This window comes from Notolepis coatsorum (genome assembly GCF_963971535.1).
Source record: "Notolepis coatsorum genome assembly, chromosome: 13".
NCBI classification, from domain to species: domain Eukaryota; kingdom Metazoa; phylum Chordata; class Actinopteri; order Aulopiformes; family Paralepididae; genus Notolepis; species Notolepis coatsorum.
Genome location: NC_140177.1, coordinates 92,512,583 through 92,537,997, shown reverse-complemented (window position 1 = coordinate 92,537,997; position 25,415 = coordinate 92,512,583). Strand labels below are relative to the sequence as shown.

The 25,415-nt window shown below is 41.7% G+C and overlaps 1 protein-coding gene across 2 annotated transcripts in view; it reads left to right on the top strand.

Moving 5' to 3' along the window:
• pcyt1aa (phosphate cytidylyltransferase 1A, choline a) overlaps positions 1-25,415 on the top strand; it is a 106,493-nt gene that overhangs the window by 69,810 nt on the left and 11,268 nt on the right. The window contains exons 7-9 of one of the 2 annotated variants that reach the window (XM_084327528.1): positions 9,743-9,885; positions 13,679-13,867; positions 19,294-19,363. In XM_084327528.1, coding sequence (XP_084183654.1) covers positions 9,743-9,885; positions 13,679-13,867; positions 19,294-19,363 — 402 coding nt within the window. The remainder of the gene's footprint in view (positions 1-9,742; positions 9,886-13,678; positions 13,868-19,293; positions 19,364-25,415) is intronic. The other variant, XM_084327529.1, reaches the window with a different exon arrangement.

Here is a 25,415-nt window from a genome sequence, read left to right as displayed (position 1 = left end):
TGGTCTTAAAGTGTATGCCTTTCAATAGTGGTGGAAATCTGGAAATGCCATACCACCGTCTGCTTTGTTTCTCTGTGCGGTGGATCTTTTTATACGTGGTGGTTTGTTATTCCAAATAAATTTGTATGTGGAGGAGTGTAATTCTTTCCAGTAACCCTTTGGAGGGGGTAACGGTAGCATTGAGCTGAAGAAGTTGATTCTAGGTAGGACGTCCATCTTAATTATTGATATCCGTGCTTGTACTGAGTTTTTAAGTTTTGACCACCTGACAAGGTCGTATTTGATTTTGTTTTGGATTTTTATGTAATTGTGCTTCACCGTTTGGCTTATGGTAGGGAATATTTCAACTCCCAAACATCTAAAGTGTTTTACCATCGGTATCTCTTCTGGGAGGGTTATATTTCTTTTTGCAGGGGCGTTAAGTGGGAGGAAGGCCGACTTCGGCCAATTTATCCTAAATCCCGATAAATCTCCAAAGTCCTCAATCAACTTGAGAAGATGAGGCAATGCGGTGTTGGGGTTTTGTGTTGTGTGCCCTTGATTACGATTGGTTCTATGGATTGGGATTGTCTTATATATTGTGCTAAAGGCTCTAATGATAGATCGAATAGTCCGGGACTAAGGGGGCAACCCTGTCTGGAAGCCCGTGATACTGGAAAGATTTCGGAGGTGATTGTACCTGTTGTAATCATGGCCGATGGGTCTTTGTATAATACTTTAATCATATCAATGAATCCTTTTCCTAACCCCATCCTTTCTAACACTGCCCATAGATACGACCATTCCAACCTGTCAAAAGCTTTCATTGCATCCAGGGACAGCATCGCCTTAGGTGTGTTGTCTTCCTTGTTAGCATCTAGTACGTGTAGTAATCGTCTTATGTTATCAGTGATCAGGCGGCCTCTTATGAAGCCTGTTTGGTCCGGATGAATTAAAGACGTCATATGCTTTTGTAGTCTGATGGCTAATACCTTAGAGTACAGTTTGATATCGGTTCCGAGGAGGCTTAAAGGTCTGTAACTACCGCACTCGGTGGGGTCTTTGTCTTTTTTGAGGAGGACTGTTATGAGTGCAATATTGTCATTCTTATGGAAGTTCCCCTCCTTGACTGAGTATAAAATCATTTATTTACAGATATATATATATATATATATATACTCAGTAGGGCTGTACCGAATGCTTTGAAGCTTCGATCATAATGTTGACATTCGAATTCTAAATCAACATTAGAATTTTTTAATTTTAATAAAATAAAATAAAAAAATTATATTTTTTTATATATATTTTTTGTATGTGTCTATTCATTCTGTTTAAAGCAATGGGGTTTTTCTTCACAGTTGCAGATAAAGATTAGGCTACACTAATATTATAGTATTATACTATAAGACGTCACCATCACTTATTGCAATGCTTATTCGTACCAACGTGCCCTTATTGGATTATTTATGTTGCCGAAACTCACACTTTGACTGCCACGCTATTCGATTATCATTAAGATAAGAGAAGATAAGATAAGATATTCCTTTATTGATCCCCTTGGGGAAATTCAGGCATCATAGCAGCATGGGGGAAGGGGGGGGGGGTACAGGTAGTAAAAACAACACAAGCAGTGTAAACAAATAGGTCAATTTATCTAACTAACTGAAAAATATATTCACAGTATTCACAGTGTCACTGTCACATAAGGTGCAGTATGCATAAGGTAGTGTTATAATTTACTATCTACTGAAATATACATTATTCATAGTATCACAGTATCCACTGAAATATACATTATTCACAGTATCACAGTATCCACATAAGGTGCAGTATGCCTAAGGTAGTGTTATTGTCCTCTTTGGGTTCCTATTAGTCCTAGGTCAATGTCTGGCAGCAGTCGCTGCCCCCTGTTGTGGAGCCTGATGGCCGCTGGTATGAAGGACTGTCCGAGGCGGTTAGTTGAGTGTCGGGGGGGTATGAGTCTGTGGCTGAACGAGCTTCTCATCTTCAAGTTCAAGTTCAAGTTTCTTTAATAGTTGTCATACAGAAGTACAGAATACTTTTATACAAAATGCTTCTTACTGTTACGCTCCAGAGACTGTGCAAGACAAGATAAGTATGAAATAAAATAACATAGTATAGCATGTAAATTAGAAGTAAAAAAAACGAGGTCACAGTGTTCAGTATAGACATATGTACAATGTTCGATGCAGAATAGACGTAACTGAGTTACCATATAATATACAATACTATGCAGTGTACTAATATTTCTCCGCAGTAGGCACGTTTTGTAATGATATAAGCGACCACTGCGCAATTGCTTGTGTGAGAACCTGTAAGGTCCCTAAAGGAAAGCCACGTTTCATTCATAAGAGACGATTCAAACATTTCGATGAGCAAGCGTTTCTACATGATGTTTTTAATAGTGATTTACACATTGTTTCACTTATGACCGATGTTGAGTTAGCATGGAATTATTTTAAATCCACCTTCTTGGCTATATGTGACAAGCATGCTCCTTTTAGGACATCTAGGATAAGCGGTAAAGATAACCCCTGGTTTAATGATTCTATGTCCTCTCTCATTCGACAGAGAGACACTGCCTGGGCTAAAGCAAAGAAATCGAAAACCATTAGATTGGAATCTGTATAGGACACTAAGAAACAAATGCACTAAGCTGATTTAAAAACTCTAAATGTGCCTACTATCTTAATGCAATTCATGACAATTTGAATAACCCTGCAAAGTTTTGGAAACTTGTTAAATCCTCCTCAGGTTCTATCACTCCAAACAGCCTTCCTGATCTCTTAAGGGTAAATCAGAGTGAAATCAAGGGCAAAATGGATATTGCAGACAGCTTTAATAATCATTTTATTTCTGCTGGCTCAATCTTTGATTCTAGCAACTCAGGGATGATCGCTGCAGAAGGAGAGCCAGGTCCTCCGCCACTTGACCCTGATCAACTGTTCACCTTTGCCCCCATCTTGACCTCTCAGGTTCACAAAGCTTTAATGAGCCTAGATGTAAAGAAATCTTCAGGCCCAGACAAGATAGAGCCGTTCTTCTTCAAAGTTGCTGCAGGTCTGATTGCAGAACCCATAACCTCTATTTTGAATCTCAGTCTTTGTGCTGGTGAATTACCTAGCTCATGGAAGTCGGCCATGGTTCTCCCCTTGTTAAAGGGCGGAGACCCCTCTGACCTAAATAATTATCGCCCTATTTCCAGACTGTCTGTAATGGCCAAAGTCTTTGAATCTCTTGTAAACGAACAACTGAAAAAGTTTCTAACTGACCATAATATTCTTAACGAGTCTCAGTCAGGCTTCAGATCAGGCCATAGTACTACTTCAGCGACTATGCTAGTCTCAAATGACATAATTGAAGCACTGGACAAGAAAAAACATTGTGCAGCATTGTTTGTTGATCTGTCTAAAGCTTTTGATTCTGTGGATCATGCATTGCTACTGCAAAGGCTTGGTTGCATAGGTCTTGGTAAAATGGCTTTGAGCTGGTTTAAAAACTATCTATCTGAAAGAACTCAGTGTGTTTCAGTAGAAGATTATACCTCAGCTGCTCTTACTGTAAACAAAGGTGTTCCACAAGGTTCTATTTTGGCCCCTGTCTTATTTTCCATCTTTATAAATGAACTAGGAAATGGGATAAACCCAGCACGTTTTCATTTATACGCCGATGATACAGTTGTTTACACAGTGGCTTCCTCTTTAACTCAGGCCATAGAGCTTCTACAGGATGCTTTTAATACACTACAACACTCCTTGCTAAGGCTAAGACTGGTCCTTAATGCAAAAAAGACCAAGTACATGACCTTCTCTCGCTCTCGAGCTAATACAGCTGTCCCCCCGATTCTGACACTGGAAGGGACATGCCTTGACAAAGTAGCATCCTATAAATATCTGGGCATATGGATTGATGAAAAGATGGCCTTTGATGTTCATATTGGGAACCTACTGAGAAAACTTAGACCTAAACTGGGCTTTTTCTTCCGGTTAAAGAAATGTTTCCCGTCTGAAGCCAGGAAGAGAATTGTGCAGAGTTCCTTTCTGCCTGTATTAGACTATGGCGATGTAATCTATATGCATGCTCCTTCCTCCCTGCTTAAAAAGCTGGATTCTGCGTACCATACTGCCATACGTTTTGTAACAGGTGCAGGCTCTCGCACCCACCACTGCACTTTGTATCAGTCATTAGGATGGTCCTCTCTGTACCAAAGAAGACAATCACACATGTTGATTTTTATCCTTAAGTCATTGCTAGGTAAGCTGCCCTTATATATCTCCAGACTTCTGTCCTTTTATACTTGCTTTTTTAATACCAGACGAGCAGCAAATGGGATGCTGTTAAATGTTCCTTTGATGCAGTCAGAGCTTGGTAAAGCTGCATTCTCCCACTATGCTCCCTTTTTATGGAATACGCTGCAAGTGAAACTTTGTCTACAGGCACTTCCTACTGTGAATGCTTTTAAAGGTATGCTACGATTAGCCCTTTATGAAACATGTAACTGTTTTACCTGATGCTATTGTTGATGTGATTATGCTCCTTGCCACTGCACAAATGACCCTCTGTATTTATATTTGAATTGTATGTTTTTTGTTTAATGCCCTGTTTTATGTTGAAACTTGTTGTGTGCTGTGTTGGTCAGGACTCCCTGGAAGAAGAGATCTTGTATCTCAATGGGACATTCCTGGATAAATAAAGGATAAATAAAATAAAATAAAAATATACAATACTATATAGTGCAAGGCAGAAATGGGATGAGGTGCAATTTAGGTACAATTTACAGTAGGTGTACAAGTTGTAGTGCAAATCCTTTATCAATAAATATAAAGTGTGTTTGTGTGATCTAAAGTGTGGAGAGTGGGTGCTGCAGTGTGTTGTTTGTTTAAGTGAGTGTGTGCGTGTGGGTGTGTGTGCATTTGATGGTTGTTGCATAGTGTTTATTGTTCGTTTAGCAGCCTGATGGCCTGGGGATAGAAGCTTCTTCTGAGTCTTTCTGTGCTCGCCTTAAGACTCCGGTATTGCTTGCCTGACCGCAGCAGTTCAAAGAGGCAGTTGTTCGGGTGGCTCGAGTCCTTAATAATTCTCTTAGCCTTCCCCCTGCACCGCTTGTTGTAAATGTTCTGGAGGGTGGGAAGCCCCCCTCCAATTGTGCGTTCGGCTGAACATGTCACTCTTTGTAGTCTGCTACGGTCTTGTGCAGTGCTATTCCCAAACCAGGAGGTGATGTTGCCAGTCAGGATGCTCTCTATTGTCAGCTTCCTTCTCATCCCCCTCTCTGCCATCACTACCCTCATTACCCTTAGAATGCCAGCCTTCTAGTAGTTTCCGTGGCCGTTGCACTATGTTTGCGAAGCTGTGTTTGTCTTCTGTATTATAGCTGTAGAGACACGGTGTGGCTCATTTTGACAAACATTACTTGTAGTCCAGCATGGGAATAATAGTTTGTTTCCACATGCTGTAGTTTGTAGTTTATTACATGCTAAACATCGCACATTTCCAAGATAATAGTATTTTTTTATAGATTGCGAGATAAATACCCTGAGTACTCCCAAATCAAAGGTATATGATATGTATATATATACAGTACCATCACAAAATCATCAAGGGGGGGGGGGTCGTTTTAACTCAAAACTATGATCATGTTTGCCAAGCATGTTTTTCGTCTGGTGAAACACAGAACTGTGATCGTTAGAAAAACACGTTTCAGATTCGGTAAAATAGACATAGAATGTACCTTACCTTACCTAGAAAGTATTCCAAGAAGAATAATTCCAAGTGATCGCATCGCCATCACGATTACCAGTGTATGTCTATACACGTTTCGATGGTCAAATACGCTTCGGCGATGGAATTTCTAGGCGATCAATGTGAATCCATGTCCCTGCAGGAGGAGTGTGAATGAATTAATGAATTAATGAATTAATGAATGAATGAATGAATGAATGGCCACTGGCCAAGCAGAAATGAAAGTGATTCAACCCAAGCCATCGCAGTTCAGACACAGACGATACCGCCACCTGGTGATAGTCGATCGGCATTGCAGTTCTAATGTGTGGGGATGGTCGGAAATGATGCAGATCGCTCTGGGCAAGTCTGTAGAGCGGGGATCAAAGTAAAAAGATCAAACGATCCAAAAAGGACTTTTTACGTTTTTGGCACTCAACCGTCGGCGCCCAATAACGACTTTTTACGTTTTTGGCACAGAATGTGTTAAAGAAAGTTGATTTAATAAAACAAAAAAAGACTAATTTAATCAGATGAATCACTTTATTCAAATTGAGGATTTAGTTTGAGGATATAAAAAAATATATATATATTTCTTTTAAGTCATAAAATATGACGACAGACATTCGAAGCTTCGTTCTAATACTTCAATAGAAGCTTCAAATGTAAAAAAAAAAAATTACATTCGGTACAGCCCTAATACTCAGTGCACAGAGTGGGTAAGTATACACGTATGTAAACAGGAATATATGCAGATGTATTCATACGGATATAGATACATATTCAGTATTCAGTGTTATTGTACATGACTATCTTACAGTGTTATTATGGGTAGGTTGAGGTAGGTGGTTATGGTTATAGTGTAAGGCAGTGAAGGCAGTAGATGGGTATAGATTGAGTATAGGCAACATAGTTTGTATTTAACCCATTAAGCGCCAAGATTTATTAAACTTTGTATTAAGTCATGTTGTGTTTATTTTTCAAATGTAGCCAAGAGTAAAGACCAGGGGTGTAAAGTACTTGAGTAATTGTACTTCGTTACAATACTTAAGTACTGTTTTGGGGGTTTTGTACTTTACTCGAGTATTATTAGGTTTGTATACTTTGTACTTTTACTCCATTACATTTCAGAGAAAAAAAACATACTTTTTACTCCTTACATTTAAAATGCAGACCTACAAAGTACAAAGTACAAATCTCACAGGTCCAACCATTTTAATTAGTATATTTTAATTGTTTCTCTGGCCGAACTAATGTTAACGTTATTAATCCTGCGACCGCAGGTAAACAGCCAATCAAATCCCCATCAATGGAAAATGAACCCGCCCATACCCATGCTGATTGGTCCTTGTGCAACACTAGAAAGCGGGGATCTTTGATTAAACACCTGCTATCAGAAGAATAGACAGTCAGATCCGCATTATGCTGTGGTTAATATTGTGATATTATTCAGGGTACTCCAGTATTCTGTCTTTAATATTGTGATATTATTCAGGGTACTCCAGTATTCTGTCTTTAATATAGTGATATTATCCAGGGTACTCCAGTATTCTGCCTTTAATATTGTGATATGATTCAGGATAATCCAGTATGCTGTGGTTAATATTGTGATATTATTCAGGATACACCATTCTGTTTTAAATATTGAGATATTATGCATGCTGTGATGTGAATGCTGTCCATGTTAGTTTACCTTCAATGGAGAAGTGCATTAAATAATTTTAATGCAAAAAAAGTGTCCTCTGTTCTTTCATTTCAGCATTGTCTATCGCAGAACACATTCCATTGTGGGCAGAGTGTATGCTTGGTTTCATTCCAGCCTTGCCTAAACACCAGCTGATGATTTCACTAATTGGCTCACCTCTTCAACTAACTCACCTGGTGCAATGTATAGTTAAAATGAAAACTTGGCTGATGATGGAATGAGTTTGAGACCCATGGTCTATCCCTTTAAAAAAAAAATTACTTTGACTTTTTAGTACTTAAGTACATTTAAAAGTAGGGCTTTTTTACTTTTACTCAAGTGTGTTTTTAGCCAGACACTTTGACTTTTACTTGAGTCAGATTTTGAGACAGTACCCATACTTTCACTTAAGTATAATTTCTGGGTACTTTTTACACCCCTGGTAAAGACCCTAACCCTATCAAAACAGTGTATATTCTCAGCACCACGTTTGTTTAGCAATGATTGTTAGTGTTATTAGCTAAATATGAGCTACTAAAATATCTGCATTGCATCGAAAATCTGAGGATTTATACACAGGAAGCACTCGTTGTAGTCAAAAGGAAGAGGAGACCCAGGGCTTTCGATGGAATTCCTGTTTTCGCTCATCAATTTTCACCTAGATCCCTGATTCGCACAACCCCGCGTGGGGTATCATTGGAAAGCTACACTCATTGGCTACAACCCTGTCCAATACATTTAGCAATCAGCGAATCATTGACAGATGCAGAGCCTCGGTAGTCCGGAGTGGTAATCTGACTCTCATGTACAAAGTCGCACACCTGACATATCGGCATGTAACTCGAGAACCGCTGAACAGATTTGGTCGGGTGAGGTGGCATTCGATTGGCAACAAATAGGGCTTTAATTCTATATATTATATGTTTTATAAAAAGCACAGACGCTCGCAAAGTGCCGTGTCGCGCCGGTGGGCACATCGTCCTAAAGAGGGCCCGGATATGGGCCGTTAACTGCTTAGGCGTTTCACTTGACCATATAAAACCATTTATAGGCCTGATATTCTATATTCATATTTCATATAGCATGTGTCCGGATGGCAAAATTCACTACTGTATCTACAAAAATCCCTGTAAATGATCTGCCCTTTGTTCATTTGCTTAGCTTTTTACTATACTTTATCTCAAGAAGGTGCTGAATGAGCTCAGTGGCATCTATTTGCTTTTGGTCATTGTTAGCATGGTGTTTTTCACCGTCAAAGATATAAAAAAAAAGTAAACGAATAATAATGTATTCTCCTTTGGTTCAATTTACTTGGGTATGTACTTTTAGGCAAATCTTTTGCAAATATGGCTAGGGTTTAACGGGTTAAAGGTGCTATTTGTACGTTTTCCGATAATTTGTGATGCCGCGGACTCGAGCACATTCAGTTACGTTGAATAACCACATAATATAATGATTGCGTCTACATGGTCTCCAATAGGTCTTCTTGATGAGCCGTCAGTGACTCAACGGCTAAATGATGTGCTTATTGACATTGATTGACATTTTGCCTCCATCGAAGCATACAGTCAATACTTAGTCCTGAGGCAAAACTTATGGCGTAAAAGACTACTTGTAACCAAGAGTACCCTTGTACTATGGCGTAATGACGGAGAACGTGCACTTTGTTTCAGGACTACAAAGTTCCTTTTCATGGCCTTAATCCACAACATTATGAAACAATTCTGATGAAATATATGATGATCGATATCTATAAGCCCTGGATGGCATTTGATAAAGTGGCCCACAAACTGTAATTTGGAGTCTTGTGATTAAAGGTGAACTATACAGTTTTGGGAGCCTGCAAATGGTTTACAAAATTGCCGGCCCTGCCATTGTAAACAACAGTGAAGCATTAAATTCATAGGTAGCTCTCTAGCCTCAAATACTGTTCCTTCTTATGAAAATACCATATATATATATTTAGTAAAATGTATCTCCCAGAACAACTTAGTGCAGCTTTTAAGGCCAAATACGTTTTTAAAGTTATTAGAAAAGGTGGCAGAGAGGCTGATCCCAAGTCAGAACCTGCAACAAACATGGAACGTTCTGGGTCAGAGTGACCTTGACCAAAAGTTCATGCAGCATACATACAGGTATAGATGTTGACTACAGGAGTTGTTGGTCAACGTTTCGGTCACAATAACTTTGTCGACATATGTTACTACCTTGTGTTTTATCTCTTGTCGTTTATTTGATCTTTTATTATCTTATTATTATATATTTATTTTCTATGCGTCTCTGTCTGTATTCCGTCACCTCTCACCTTCCTGACCCCTGTGCCACCTGGTTCCACAGGCATGTTTGCCCCCACCCAGCGGACGGAGGGCATCTCCACCTCCGACATCATCACGCGCATCGTCCGTGACTACGACGTGTACGTGAGACGCAACCTGCAGCGGGGATACACTGCCAAGGAGCTCAACGTCAGCTACATCAATGTACGGTGACGACTGTATTCCTCTTATTCACCATATCTGTTGACAGGGTGGGAAGAAGGTTCAATGTCAGTATAAAGATACCGCTTCAAGAACCAAAATAGTCAAAACAACAGGTAGAATACTCATGATGACTCATGATTACCTGACTCACATTTTGAAATGTATGGGAGTGAATTAGTCATCTGCTCATTGAAATGTGCCAAGTGACTAACGCTGCCCAACAAGAATTCAGCTGCAGTCATATGAGTCATATGGGAGCAGTTATATTAATTTTATGGGTTTGATACTAGAAGAGCTATTTTTCTTTAATCAAATTCATAGCTCTATAGGAGGTTGCGCTGTGAATGAGAGAAATTCTCACCAGGTGCAATGCATGCAGAATTTGACTGTGAGAAATCATGTACATTATGCGCAAGCTTGACATAGTTACACACACTAACAGACCCACATGGTGCAACAAGGACATACAGGAGCTTATATAGTCCACACTTACAGACCCACATGGTGCAACAAGGACATACAGGAACTTATATAGTCCACACTTAAATACCTACATGGTGCAACAAGGACATACAGGAGCTTATATAGTCCACACTTACAGACCCACATGGTGCAACAAGGACATACAGGAACTTATATAGTCCACACTTAAATACCTACATGGTGCAACAAGGACATACAGGAGCTTATATAGTCCACACTTACAGACCCACATGGTGCAACAAGGACATACAGGAACTTATATAGTCCACACTTAAATACCTACATGGTGCAACAAGGACATACAGGAGCTTATATAGTCCACACTTAAATACCTACATGGTGCAACAAGGACATACAGGAGCTTATATAGTCCACACTTACAGACCCACATGGTGCAACAAGGACATACAGGAGCTTATATAGCACATAGGCACAGTTTTTCTCTGAGCTTTCAGTGAAAGAGTGAGAGGAGCGGTGGGGGCAGGTGGTTGTCGAGGATCTGTTGACCTTTACAAATCAAGACGTGATTGCCGTCAGTGTGGGGGGAAAAGTTTAATTAAAAAAGAATGTTATTTCCATGACCTAAGATGTGTCATCAAGTATAAAATTTACTCTGGAGCTGCTCCATTGGTAATGAATTTTATGGACCCGCAGAATGTTTGTTTTATTTCGTATGCCCAAATGAGCTTTACTTTATAGTTGTGTTCTCAGCTCTGAAACAGAAAATGTACCTATGAACCATGACATCACAAGTTTTAGCTTGGATGAGCACTACCAGAGGAATAACATGGATGAATTCTGAAATTGGATAGTTCCCCTTTAAAAAAAAATCAAAAGTCAAATTGCATTGTGGATTTGGTGAATCGTGACACCCCTTTTAGATCGTGTAGACTGGAATGATTTGGGTTGCTTTGAAGAGGTTTGTTCTCACTCTATCACAAGAGTTGAAGCTCTGAAGGCCACATTCATTCACACACTCTCTGGTAACTAGCATGGCATCTGTCATGGCGACGCAATGCTATCTGCGAGCTCAAAGCCCTGCACTGTGTTACCAGATACGTAGCAAAATAGATTTTTTTTTGGCACTCCTTGTCTGTGTTGAGCATTTTCCACATAGTGTTGAACCAGTTACTTTTTTGTCCATGGGGGCGTGACCTATTTGTTTTTTATATGATACGTTTTCCATTAAACCTCCGAAATGGTATTGGGAATAGTAGGCCAAAGGTCACGGGTCTCTTTATTCAAATCAATTATTGCTAATGTGCAGGTGTCAGAAACCCAAGACACGATCGAAGATGAAGGCCTATAAATATCACTGGTTAGAAACAGTGTGGTGTTCACACCGCAAAGGTCAAGTGCCTTCATCCCTAAAAATACATTCCTGATACCGCAAGGCACATAAAGGAATTGTATAGCCATATAATTTACTGTGCTTGATATAAATATACTTATACTGTAAATCACATAGAAGAAGGCAGGAGTGCTGACTTGGGTTAGTGATCCTTCAAGTGCAAATAATCTTTGAGGGTGTTGTATTTGCACTTGTGAAGATTAAACGGATGGATTGTGTAACAAGTCAGCATTCCAGCCGCTTTTGCGTGTGGTACTGTGCAGGGTTTATTCGTTGATTTTCTCCTTTTTCACATAGAAAGACACAACCGCAGTAAGATTACATGGGGCATTGTGGGAAACATTACTTAGTCGAATGGATCCGGTTAATACAATTTATTAACTCAGAATTATCAATACATAGTCAGATAATAGCTGGATGTCTCTCATCCAGGTTGCGTGTAGATTTTTACCAACCCACTTTCAGTTCTGCGTTCGGGTTCCGCGATCTGATTGGCCACTGACGTTTCTCTCAGCGCCAATCGCGTTATGCCTAGTTCTGCCTCTAACAGCCTGCTAGCTAGCTAACGCCTAGTTCTATCACTGGTTAAGCTTGGCGACTCTTTCGAAGTTGGTTAAGGTTTGGAATCAGGGCTGGTGGTCTATCGCCCTGCTCTAAAGACAAACTCTAACCTTAACCAACTTCGAAAGAGTCGCCAAGCTTAACCAGTGATAGAACTAGGCGTAACGCGATTGGTGCTGAGAGAAACGTCGGTGGCCAATCGGATTGCGGAACCCGAACGCAGAACTGAAAGTGGGTTGGTAAAAATCTACACGCATCCAGGTTACTAGCTAGGAGACCCGGAAGTAAGAGAACGAATCTCAGAGAGGGGGCTCCTTTATACCCAAGAGAAGGGAGGGGGGACAGCATAAAATGGGGGTTTGGGGAGAAGGAGGAGACACACATTTAGGGGGGAAGGGTGAAAGAGCTCAACTGAGGGAGAGGACAGTCTTATTCCTCCACAGCATCCATAGGGTATTCTAGGCCATATGCATGAAAAGCTTTGTCTTTATACTAATTGTATCTCAGGATAAAAATGTCTTGTTGATGGACTGAGGTAAATCTGTTATAGTCTGAGTTACTACTGCATACGGCACACTAGGTAGTGTCCAGCGTGAGCTTTCAAATACAGCCCATCCACCTGTGTGTACACATTAGTGTCTGTTATAGCACTGGACGGAACTCGTCATAATCTTGTTGTTCATAAACCTAACCCTTACCTAAAATATGAGGTGAAATCTAGCCACCACCCTGTGGTACAGTATACACCTTATTAATATTAACTGGAACGCCCTACCCAAAGCTGTAAATGAATGTGAATCACTACCCACTTTCAAAAACACTCTCAAAGAACACCTACGGGAGACTGCAATTCGAAACTGGCCCCTACAAATGTCCTAACCCAGTAAATCACCAAGTAAATCACCAAGTATGGCTTTGTCAGTATTCCGATGTACAGTGTACAGTGTCCCCCACCCACCCCCTACCCAACCCCCCCCCCCCCCCCCCCCCCCACCTCCAATGTACAGTCCCCCACCCAACCCCACCCCACCTACCCAACCTCCTCCAATGTACAGTTTCAACGTCAAATGTATATACACTCTTTTCTGGACACTTTTTGTATCACAAACGGTACTGTATTTGCAAATCTGGTAGGTCATAAATGTATAGATGTAGCAGTACTGTCTATCTGTATGTCGTGTGTGTCATATATGTTATGATGAATTGAAAATGGGGGACCCTGATGTAAACAAGACGAAAGTCTTTCTCTGGTCTGCATTCCCTTAACGATTGTATGTATTGAGCTGTACTGTACTGTACCCATTCTGCAATCTGTTAATAAACTTTTCAATCAATCAATCAAAAACTACACCACAGATTCTAAACTCTCCTCCACCTTTGCTGCCCCCTGTCTGTCAGGAGAAGAAGTACCACCTCCAGGAGCGCGTGGACAAGGTGAAGAGGAAGGTGCGTGATGTGGAGGAGAAGAGCAAAGAGTTTGTCCAGAAGGTGGAGGAGAAGAGCATCGATCTGATCCAGAAGTGGGAAGAGAAGTCCAGAGAGTTCATCGGCAACTTCCTTCAGATGTTCGGCCGAGAGGGAGCCCTGGTGAGAACAGCTGTGACTCTTGATTTGATCGTATCCACGGTAACAGTTGTTGGCACCTAATCTTCTCGACATACTTGATTTGCTCTTTAGATCTTTTGAGAAACATCAGAAATGTATTTATTTACTTATTTATTTATGGACTCAGCCAGCCCACATGGGCTTATAAGAGACCACACACAGTTGCAATAGTGAAACAGAAATGACTACACAAACATTTCATGAACATGTGTTCCTCTCCCAAGCCCTACAAATAAAAGCACCCCTCCTAAAAAGTATTTAATGATCAAAACATTTTTGTTATTATTATTATTATTATTTTATTATTATTATTATTATTATTATTATTATTATTATTATTATTATTATTATTATTATTATTATTATTATTATTATTATTATTATTATTATTATTATTATTATTATATTCCAATTATTTTATTTAGTTTTTTCAAATAGTATACAAACCATACAGTCACACATTGACAATACAAAAATGCTCACTGTACATTACAGACATCTACAAAATAAATGAACCGACAATACAATTAATTAAGATGTAACGATTAAAATAAAAGATACAATTAAGAGAGAAGAAAAAATGTTAGATAGGTTAGCTTTAACCACAATATAAGGGTATTTTACAACACTACTGTGGTGAAAATAGAGATATTATGATAATTCATTCATGTGAGGTTCTCCATGTAGTTGATAAAATGGAAGATGTCTATCATTTTCCTTTAGTGAGTAGGTTATTGGAGAAAACCCCCAAACGATGACTATCAAAATAAGTCCAGTGGGTTCAGATTTGAATAAAGGATGTCCAGACAATATCTTTCTATTTTACAAAGCTTTGCTAAAACCTTTCATCTTTACATAGATCTCTTTTTTGTGTGTCAGGGACAATTAATTCAACATATTTGGCCATCTGCCAGCTTATATACCTAATGGGTACTATTATCAGGTTGACAGTTGTTACCTTAAAAGGACATTCATTTTGGTTTTCACCAAACTCTACCATCTTCCTGTTCTGCTTTGTGTCTGGGTTGTGTGGATGGAAGGTGTGGGGGGGGGGGGTGGCATATTGAGCCTGCTGACTTTGTCTATGTGTGTGAGATAGTGTGTACAAGAGCGTGTGTATGTGAAATTATTTACTATCTTGTTTTGTTCCAAATCCTCCAAATACCTTAAGCACTCCCAAATGTCTTGACCATGTGTAAGAGAGTGTGTGTGTGTGTGTGATTATTATATTTCCTATGCATAAGAGAAGCAACACGTTAATCAACCCTCTTCATTACCTCTGCCAGAGGTATGCAACTCTTCACCTCTGTGAGACACAATCCAACTGGCAATGGGAGATCTATCTATTCATTGCAACACATTATTTGGCAACGACTAGTAGGACGCCTGTAAGCTAGATGGAATGACTATGTGTAACATTAGAATTTGAGAGGTTTCCCAAAAGGCATATCTCGAGATCCATTGGGAAAGTAACTGGATAAAGCATCACAGACACAAAGGAAAGTGTCTACCCGACTAGTGTTAAAACCATGTAGCTTGGAAGGGGTGACATAAATCTGATGTAAACATTATTTTATTTAATTTTTTTATTTACAGCTAAGTGTCAGGAACTCTTTTCACATTTTCTTTTTCTTTTAGTATCATTAACCAGAACCTTAATCAACTACAGGTCCAGTCGTTTTGGTGGTGCACTCTCAGCACGCTCTCGGAGCATATCGGCGCACAACTACCTCCTCAGTGGTAGTGGATGCGCTGTTAGGTGAAACCGCCTTGTTATAATCCGCTTTCTTCGCTAATGGCTTAGCAGGTTTCTACTTAACCTGCATTCCTGGCAAAGGTGTTGCTTCAGGTAATGACTGGCTAGCACCTACCGCTCCAGGTGTGCCATTCAAACCAAAGTCTACTACACAATCCACTGTAGGGTAGATGTCCTCCATTTGGTCATCCTGACCATCGGGTGTCTCTGAAACAGACAACATGCAGTAGATGATCAATGTGGGCCGGGCATTGTCTCCCTCCATCCAACATCAGGTAGGTGACTGGTTCCAGTCACTTGTTCACCGTTCCTTTTGTCCACCTCTCCTTCCCTCTACGGAGGCTCTGGGTCAGGGCTGAGTCCCCCTTGGATAGATGCCTCAGTTTAGATGCGTCTCGGTCGTCGTAATGTTTTTGCTTTTGCTGTCCGTCTTCCACCACTTTAGCTAGATTTGCCTGAATCCTGGTCCTGAGGTTTTTGGAAAAAGTCAGATGGAGTGCATCCTGTAACATTGTGCGGTGGACTCCTGTACAATAACAGGAGGTTTGCCAGCTTGTGCTGCCACGTCAAAGACATTTTGGCTCTACTCATCCCACAGTGAAGCTTTCACCATTTGAACCACCCTCTCCCCGGCTCCATTTGAAGAAGGGTGGTAGGCCGGTACAAAGGTCTGCTTGGTGCCATTGCTATTCAGGAATGTCTTGTACTCCAGCGAGTGTAAATTGAGAACCATTGTCTGAGACTATTTCCTCAGGAATCCCGTAGGCAGCAAAGATGGTCCGCATTGGTCTTGGTGGCTGTGATTGTTGCCATGGGCATTACTTCAAGACACTTTGAATGACGACTAGCACTAAGAAGTGCTGTTGATCTTTCTCGTCAAGTCAATATGTAACCTCTGCCACACTCTTGCTGGCCACTGCCAGTTGTGTAGTGGTGCCACAGCTGGTAACCTTCTCACAGCTTTATATGCATCACATTGTTATACTGCACTTTCAATGTCATTTCCAGCTTGGGCCACCACATATAGCTCTGTGCTAAAGACTTCATCTTGCAACTTCCCGGGTGCCCTCTGTGTAGGTCAAATCGTGCAGCAGTCTTGTCCGGTGTGCTGGTGGGTGATTATGATTACTCTCAGCCCCCTTCAGTTCTACGTCTGAAGTAGGGCTTCAGTGTTTCATCCTGCATATATCGGCCATCCGTTTCGGGTTAGTCCCAGACGTACCTTGCATAGGACTGGGTATTTTGAGAGTGTCCTGTGCAATATCTCTTGCATGCACGGGTAGTTCATCCCACATAAAAAAATTAAAGATGCTGTTCTCCTCAGCTGTGTCTTATCCTTATATCTGCATCTGCATTTCCTGCTGATACTGTACTTGATGCTATAGTCATATGCCATCAATGTCATTGCGCGCACCTCTGCATCCATAATGCAGGGCTAACATGGCGATTGCCGACTTTGGTCCCAGCATGGCTAACAGGGGTTTGTGGTGAGTGACTGAACTTGCGGCCCTACATAAGGGGATGAGTCACTTGCATGTTTCAGGGGTTTTCAGGTGTCGTAGTGTACCACTGCTGAGCTCTACAATAACTGTTCCTTTGCAGTCTGGAATGCTGCATTGCACTCTGCTGTCCACTCCCTGTGGGCATCTTTTTTTAGAAGTCGGTGCAACGCCTGCAGCAAAGTTGACAGCCGACTCAGTACCTCCTCTTTTACCTTTCACCTGCTTTGATCTTACTACTTACTACTATTACTCATTGTTACCATTCTTGTATTCATTGTTGTTTCTTAATTGTCATTACCTGCAATGCCCCTGTATTGTTGTGTATTTGACAAATAAAGATCTTTAACTTGAACTCCTCTAGGTTCTCCTCTCTCATTCTGCTAATGACTAGGATGTCATCCTAGGAGGATCTGGTCCATGACATTCTGAAACATAGAGGGAGCACTGGATACCCCATATGAGAGTCTATGATAGACATAAAGTCCTTTATGAGTATTTTCTGTCACTTTTCAGTCTTTCTCCAATTCAAGCTGTTGGTAGGCATGTGAGAGATCTAGGAAAAGAGCATTACCGACCAGTGTTGAAAACACATCCTCTGTGTTTGGCAGGGGGTATGTCTCCTCCTCCACTCTAGTCCCCACAGATGTGTATTGACTTGTCTGCCTTGGGTACTACAACGATCGGAGCAGCCCATTCACTGTGGTCTTATCTTTGAGATACGCCTGCATTTTCCAGCTTTATCCGCTCTTTTTCTACCACTTCTTTGATCGCGCACAGCATGGGTCTTGCCTTCCGAAAGCATGTGTGATATTCGCCTTAAACTCACAAATAGTGCTGTGCTCCTCACCAAACGCTGCCTTGTGTCTCTGTAACACAGCCTCTACTCCTGCATCGACACTGCCCCCTGTTGGGGTAATGAAGAATATGCTTGCCCAACCAAGTTTGAATTTCTCCAACCTGTTGTGACCTCGGAGGCAGTGGCGTTGCGCAATATGTCGGGGCCCCCCCCGCAGGTCAGACCATGGGGCCCCGCCCACTGCCCTAAATCAATAATAAAGTGAGATGGGATAGATATCGCGGCCACTTAAACCATGTACTAAAAAATTTACGGATTAGATTCCAGTTCCAATGTAACCTGTAGGCTACTCGTACTGGTTATGGCGAATAAAATGTTATATTCTTCTAACCTGTCTCTGCGGCTGTAGCGTGGCTGGGGGCCTGGCTGGGCTGTCTGTCTGCCTGGACTCGACGCAGAGCTGACCGGGGGGTTGATAGCGGTGGACGCGGCCGGCCTGGGTGGGGAGCTTACTGCCGATGCATCTTCAGTAACGTTAGAGTCAGTCTACCTTTGCTGCATGCCTGCTGGAACAATGATGTTATTTTTTGTAGCTTTGCCGTCTCCTGTTCGGCTTTCGCTCTCATCTTGTTTTTCTGAGCACCGCTTGGATATTTGCGCTTCATTTTTACCGGCGCTTCCCGCTGTGTTTTGAACGCTGCCCTGCCTGCCAATGAACATTAGTTATCAGCCTAGCCCTATCGCAGGTGAGCAAATAGTTATAACATAGCAGGGAGGGGGGGGCGAGATGCATCCAGCTGCAGCCCCGCAGAACCATACTGGGCTCCTACACTGCGCCCTGTTTCCGCGCGTTACGAAATCTAAGAGGATAGTCTACAGTGGGGGCAGGGCCCCCTAAGCTCCGGGGCCCCCCCGCACCGGGGGGGGTGCGGGGGCCTCCGCTACGCCACTGCTCGGAGGGCCGGTCTGTCTCCTTTTACAATCACCACGGGTAACTCTGCACTCTGTTCCTCATATTTGGCATTCAAAGTCACTTGGCCCATTAAGGGAATGTTTTCCCCTGAAAAGTTCAACAGCCACATTTAGCTTTCCTCAAGTAGCAAGTGAGAGAGTTTCCTTGCACACTATTTCATCCCTGCCAATTTTTGGTTTTACAGGCCCGAGCTCTGTGTCCCACCTCTGAACACTTCTCTCTCTGTTCTAAGCCGGCACACCTATGCTGCATTGTTCCCACCACATCGGTAACATGGTCGGTGCATTTCCGTCCTAGTTTTCTGCTGTCTGGAATTGTCTGCAACTGGCTCGCTTTTCCAAGCACCCTGGCTTACTTTTGCTCTGTCTATTCTGTTTACAGTTGCAGTTCCTTTCATCTTGCATGCAAAGTCCAGAGTATTTTTCGATGACATTTCCGAGGACTTTTAAAGGTAAGCTTCAGTGCTTCATTTAAACGTGTACTGAATTCAGTGTGTGGAAAGTTGTTTTAAGGCAACCATGTAAACCGGCACTGTCTCGTTCTCTAATTGGTTTCTTTTTTTGAATCAAAACCCTTCAGCTACTAGTGGTTTGGACTAGCTGCTAGATGTCCCACTTAACCCCGTAAGTGATACATCCATTGCTCCAGTTTCTCCAGGTACATTCTTCCCATGCCGATGCCAGGTTTTTCCGATTTTATGATGCCCTGTCATTGTTGTTTACTTTATTATTTTTTTCACATTCACTGTCACGCATTAGCTTTGATCATTTCTTCTTGCTAGCAGTTAGCTTGTAGAACAATTTTGGCCAGCACTAATACCAGCCATAATACCAGCACTAATACCATTTTATTAGTTTTTAGTTTTTTCGTCCAAAACACCTAAGCAATGCATTCATTGTAGCCTATGCACCTGCAAGAAATAACTGCTGTGCGTGTATGCGTGCATGTGTGTGCATATGTGTATGTGAGTGTGTGTGTGTGCCCTGCAGAGATGGGGACTTGACCTATGTGTGTGTGGTAATGTAGAACTTGCCAACCAGTCTCCCTTGCTGTGCACAGAAACATGATACCGGTACATACTGTACATGTTATTCCTATGGTCCAAGACAGTACAAATATTAGTGAAAACAAACCACTCTTTCCCTAATCAAAAAGATTTGTGATGTCATCAAGTATAAAGTGTGGAGCTGCTCCATAGCCAATGAACTGGGAAACGCTTTTTAGGTGACACTAAGAGCCTCTAGGGAATGTTGGGAGTGTACATGTGCATTTTCTGTAGTTTTCTGTACTATAGAATAGGGATGTGATAATGTGTCGACTAAATTACTTTCAATATGTTCTCTGTGTCGACACTAATAGTAGTACAAATATATGTTTAGTTTATTTTGTAATGGCCTATTCAATATAGGGATGATGGAGGTTGCTGTTTCACTTGTTACTGCTAGGTGTTCCCCTATAATAAGGAATGGAAAAGCCTGTACCTTGAGGATTGAAGATTGCGCTGCATACATGAGAACGGTATGCATCGTCCATCGGTCAATGAGCGGATAGAAATTTGACAGAAGGTATTACTGTCCGTTGGTTTATTTTTTTATTAAATCCTAACGCAATCGTGCCTTTGCAGAAACAACTTTGCAGAGTTGGATCCGTCGGTTCGCCCTCTCCAAACCTTTCTGTCCATCAAAATTGTCACAAATCTGTCCAACAACTGGATACTCCTCATTGAAAATGAATTAAAAACGGACGTAGATTGCCAGACTCAACAAATCAATGTTATACAGAACACCGAGAGGGGACATCTATCTCCGCTCCTTGCAGTTGTGGTGCTGAAAGGATGGCGCAGACACGGTCTGTTGGAATGACTGTGAAATGTGGAGAAAGCAAATCCATATCTGATATAGGAAAATAAAAAGGCCCATCTGGGAAGATAATTACATTTACCGGTAGATACATTTTGTGGTGAATTAGAAAGAAGAATATAATTTTATTGTTGTGTACACAAGGCAATTTAAATGTGTTTGTGTTTTGTCCCCCACACATGCATTTCAAGTTTCTTTATTAGTTGTCATACAGAACAGAATACAGAATACTTTTATACAAAATGCTTCTTTCTGTTACGCTCCAGAGACTGTGCTAGACAAAAATAGATAAGTATAAAATAAAATAAGTATAGCAAGTAAAAAATAGAAGTAACGTACGTAGACACAAGTGTTCAGTATGTACATATGTACAATTTTCAATGCAGAGTAGAAGTAACTGAGTTACCATACTATACAATATACTAATATACAATATACTATATAGTGCAAAGCAGAAATGGGATGAGGTACAATTTACAGTAAGGTGTAATGAGGTATGGGTTGTAGTTAGGGCTGCAACGATTAGTCGACATAATCGACGATGTCGATTATAAAAAATCGTTGTTGCGTCGATTAGTCATAAAAAAAAAATAAAAAAAAAAACTTTATTTAATTTTTCTTTTTTTTTTGTGCACTACCTATCTTTGTGAGAGTGGCTTCTCAGGGTTCCAGACAACATCATAACATGATGATCCCATAGCAAATTTTGGACATTGAAAACATTGTTCCCCTGCAGGAGATGATGATCAGACTAGACACACAATACATTACACACGCACTCCTCTCACTCACACACAGCGATCAGAGTAAGACACACACATACACACTCCTCTCACTCACACACAGCGATCAGAGTAAGACACACACACATACACACTCCTCTCACTCACACACAGCGATCAGAGTAAGACACACACACATTCACACTCCTCTCACTCACACACAGCGATTAGAGTAAGACACACACACATACACAAATTACACAGTACACACCTCTCACTCACACAGCGATCAGAGTAAGACACACACACAAATTACACAGTACACACACTCCTCTCACTCACACAGCGATCAGAGTAAGACACACACACATACACACACACACAGACTCCTCTCACACACAGCAAACAAAAGTTATTTAAAGTACACTTCCACTTTAATTTGTATTATTTAATTTATTTATCTTGTTATGAGTGATTGCTGTATTGTTCTTCAAATACATTTTCATTTAAAGTGGCTTAAAGATCCAAATTCAAATGTTTCATGAGTCATTATTTTAATTTGCTATGGGATCATCATGTTATGATGTTGTTGTTTGGTCCTGACAAGAGTCTCAAAGTCTGGGGTGATGGTAGACAGCAACTCTGAGGTCATGCTCAATGTCCAATCTGTTCCTCTGCTCTGTCTTCAGCTGGACCAGAGCTGAGAAGCCACTTTCACAAAGATAGGTAATTAAAAAAAAAATAAATAAAAAAAAAATATATATATATATATACTTTTTTTTTTTTTTGTTGTTGTTGTTGTTTACATTGGTTTTCGATTAGTCGACTAATCGAAAAAATAATCGGCAGATTAGTCGACTACCAAATTAGTCATTAGTTGCAGCCCTAGTTGTAGTGCAAATTCTTTACCAATAAATATAAAGTGTGTTTAGGTGTTCTAAAGTGTGTAAAGTGGGTGCTGCAGTGAGTTGTTTGTTTAAAGTGAGTGTGTGGATGTGTGTGCTGTGAGTGCATTTGATGGTTGTTACATAGTGTTATTGTTCGTTGAGAATCCTGATGGCCTGGGGATAGAAGCTTCTTCTGAGTCTTTCTGTGCTTGCCATGAGACTCCGGTATCGCTTGCCTGACCGCAGCAGTTCAAAGAGGCAGTTGTTTGGGTGGCTGGAGTCTTTGATAATTCTCTTAGCCTTACCCATGCACCGCTTGTTGTAAATGTTTTGGAGAGGGGGAAGCCCCCCTCCAATTGTGCGTTCGGCTGAACGGGCCACTCTCTGTAGTCTGCTACAGTCTTGTGCGGAGCTATTCCCAAACCAGGAGGTTATATTGCCACTAGTCAGGATGCTCTCTATTGTGCATGAGTAGAAGTTCTTAAGGATCTTCTGACTGACTTGGAACTTCCTTAGGTGCCTGAGGAAGTAGAGGCGTTGCCGTGCCTTCTTCACAACACTGTCAATGTGTGTGGTCCATGTCAAGTACCTGGCGGAAAAAAATCTAATCTACGAATTCCAATCTGGCTTCAGAACGTCCCACTCCACTGACGCATGCCTCCTCTATTTGAACGACCACATCAAACAAGAGGTGGACGCGGGCAAATACTGCGGCATGGTCATGCTGGACCTACAAAAGGCCTTCGACACTCACTCCATTCTGATTGACAAGCTAAAAGCAATTGGTTTTGATAGCTTCTCAGTGAGCTGGATGCAATCCTACCTGGAGGGGAGAGAACAGATGGTAGAGGTAACGGTACTCTATCCCCCCCCCTCACAGTGAGCTGTGGTGTTCCACAAGGAAGCATACTAGGACCGCTACTCTTCCTAATTTATGCAAATGACATGTCGTCAGCCTGTGACTGCAACTTGTTCCTGTTTGCGGACGACTCAGCCCTGCTGGTCTCTGACAAGAACAAGTTGCAGGTTGAAAAAACCCTCAGCTCGGAACTAGGCAGAATCTGCATATGGCTCGCTGATAACAAACTATCATTACACATGGGAAAAACAGAGTCCATTCTCTTCGGTTCAAATAACAAACTCAGCAAGACCGACGGCTTCTCAGTTGCAGTGGGTGACAATATTGTCACAAGGAAAGACGAAATTACCTACCTGGGTTCCATCCTAGAGGCAAATCTTTCCTGTGACAAAATGGCATCCAATGTAATAAAAAAAAGTCAACCAACGAACTAGATTCTTGTACCGGATCTCCTTTCTGGTAAACAAGAATACCCTGAAGACTCTGGCAGGAGCACTCATTCAAGGGTACTACAACTATGCGTGCACCTCATGGTACCAAAGCACCTCAAAGGCGCTTAAAACAAAATTACAAACATCACAAAACAAACTGGTCAGACTACTACTTGACCTTACCCCCAGAACCCACCTCACCCCTGCCCACTTTGACAACCTAGGATGGCTTAGAGTAGACGACAGAGTACAGCAACTTGCAATGGGCCTGGTCTACAAGATACACTATACGACTAAGGTACCCATGTACATGTCAAAATACTTCCCAAAGGTCAGTGAATACCACAACCACTACACCAGAGGAAGCTCAACAAATCATGTTAAACCCAGATTCGGCTCAAACAAGGGACTAAATACGTTTCGCAATTATGCCACATCAATGTGGAACTCCCTAACCAAAGCTGTAAAGGAATGTGAATCCCTACCCACATTCAAAACCGCTCTTAAAGAGCACCTACGGGAGGCTGCAATTCGAAACTGGCCACCGTAAATGCCCAAAACCCCCACCACCTCCTAATAGACAGTCTCCTCCCCACCGCATGTATATATTCCCTCCCCGCCGTATGTATATCTCTCTCCCACCCACCCACCCCCTCCTAATGTACAGTCCCCTCCCCATCATATGTATATACTCTGTCAGGATCTAGGGGTAACAGTACTGTATATTTGAATACCATTTATGTCACAAATGTATCCGTACTAAATACCTATATGTCCCTATGCCATAAATGTCATGTATGTTGTGTATGTCATAAATGTCTATATGAATTGAAAATGGGGGACCCTGATGGAAACAAGACCAATGTCTTTCTCAGATCTGCATCCCCTTAACAATGGACCTGTCTCAAAACCCTGCCCCTTTTCTTGATCCTCCAATCACAGCTGTCGCTTACCTCTGACCTCTGAAGTCAGAGGTAACCGACAGCTGTGATTGGAGGATCAAGAAAAGGGGCAGGGTTTGAGACAGGTCTATTGTGTGTATTGAGCCGTACTGTATTGTACCCATTCTGCAATCTGTTAAATAAAGTTTTCATTCATTCATTCATTCATTCATTCAAGTCCTCGGATATGTGGACTCCGAGGTACTTGAAACTGTTCACTCTCTCAACCGGTGCCCCGTCGATGCTGAGGGGGCTGTAGTCCCTGACCCCCGACCTCCTGAAGTCCACAATCATCTCTTTTGTTTTGCTGACGTTCATGGAGAGGCAGTTCTCCTGACACCACTGCGACAGATTCTCTACCTCTTCCAGGTAGGCCCTCTCGTCGTTGGCAGAGATCAGGCCCACCACTACTGTGTCATCAGCAAATTTGATGATTGTGTTGTTGTTCCGCTGTGCCACACAGTCATGTGTGTACAGGGAGTAGAGGAGGGGATTCAGAACACAGCCCTGGGGGGCCCCTATGTTGAGCGTGATGGATGAGGAGGTGCAGTTGCCTGCTCTTACCACCTGGGGTCTACCCGTCAGGAAGTCCAAGACCCACTGGCAGAGGTCATAGTTCAAGCCCAGGTCCCTGAGCTTGGCTATGAGTTTGGAGGGGACTATGGTATTGAATGCTGAGCTGTAGTCGATGATCAGCATTTCCACATAGTTCCCCTGCCTCTTGTCCAGGTGTGATGCTGCTGTGTGCAGCACATGGGCTATGGCGTCCTCCGTGGACCTGTTGGGGCGATATGCAAATAGCAG